This window comes from Geospiza fortis, unplaced genomic scaffold (genome assembly GCF_000277835.1).
Source record: "Geospiza fortis unplaced genomic scaffold, GeoFor_1.0 scaffold114, whole genome shotgun sequence".
NCBI classification, from domain to species: Eukaryota; Metazoa; Chordata; class Aves; order Passeriformes; family Thraupidae; genus Geospiza; species Geospiza fortis.
In genome coordinates, this window is record NW_005054383.1 from 2223253 (window position 1) to 2224406 (window position 1154).

The 1154-nt window shown below is 62.4% G+C and overlaps 1 protein-coding gene across 1 annotated transcript in view; it reads left to right on the forward strand.

Annotated features, from left to right (window-relative positions):
• The window catches only part of LOC102042812 (coronin-7), a 36068-nt gene that overhangs the window by 30808 nt on the left and 4106 nt on the right, over positions 1-1154 (forward strand). The window contains exons 17-22 of the mRNA XM_031060437.1: positions 8-150; positions 222-326; positions 451-536; positions 610-751; positions 849-938; positions 1016-1132. Coding sequence (XP_030916297.1) covers positions 8-150; positions 222-326; positions 451-536; positions 610-751; positions 849-938; positions 1016-1132 — 683 coding nt within the window. The remainder of the gene's footprint in view (positions 1-7; positions 151-221; positions 327-450; positions 537-609; positions 752-848; positions 939-1015; positions 1133-1154) is intronic.

The following is a 1154-nucleotide window of genomic DNA, read 5'->3' on the forward strand; positions in this document are numbered from 1 at the left end:
TCACCAGGTCACACGGAAAAGATTTACTCCATCCGCTTCCACCCCACGGCATCCGATCTCCTGGTCTCCTCCTCCTACGACATGACCGTGCGGATCTGGGAGCTGAGCGCCGGCCGGGAAGTCTTGTGCCTGCAGGGACACACGGATCAGGTAAGGGATGACAAATCCAGGGACACCCGAGAGGCAACTTTGGGACATTTGCACAACACCTGTCTCTCCAGATTTTCAGCATGGCTTGGAGCCCGGATGGGAAGAAGCTGGCAACGGTGAGCAAAGACGGACGGATACGGCTCTACGAGCCACGGCGCGGCTCTCAGCCTCAACAGGTACAATCCCAGCACTGGGGACGGGCTGGAGAGCTGGGGGTGTGGGCAGGAAACCCTCCCCATGGGCACATGACTGCACCCCCAGCTCTCTCGGAGCAGGCAGGGTGACCTTCACCCCATGCAGGAGGGCCCAGGTCCCGAGGGGGGACGCGGAGCGCGCCTGGTTTGGGTTTGTGGTGGTGACTACCTCCTGGTGTCCGGCTTTGACAGGTAAGGAGGGGGACACATAGCAGGGCAGGGGTCCCTGAGGACACTGCTTGCTCTCACTGTCACCTCCCCACAGCCGCAGCGAGAGGAGGATCCTCCTGTACCGGGCACAGGCCCTGCCTGAAGGACCTTTGTCTGTCCTTGGTCTGGACGTGGCCCCGTCCACCCTCCTGCCCTTTTATGATGAGGATACCAGCGTTGTCTTCCTCACCGGCAAGGTGAGGGCTTGCCCTCCAAAAAACTGTGAAGCTCCCTGCCTACAGCACCCCACGGTGTCCATGTCCCCTGACAGTCCCTGTCTCACTCCATCCCCAGGGTGACACCAGAGTCTTCCTCTATGAAGTGACCCCCGAGCCCCCCTATTTCCTCGAGTGCAACAGCTTCACCTCCAATGAACCCCACAAGGTAAAGGGAGGATATGCTGCCTGTCCCTGACCCCCTACCTGTGCTGCCAGACCCCGCTCACACCCCCACCCCACCAGGGCTTCGTCTTCCTGCCCAAAACGGCGTGCGAGGTGCGGGAGGTGGAGTTTGCGCGGGCGCTGCGCCTGGGCCAGAGCAGCCTGGAGCCCGTGGCTTTCCACGTGCCACGCGTCAAGGTGGGTGCCGGGGGGGGCTGCC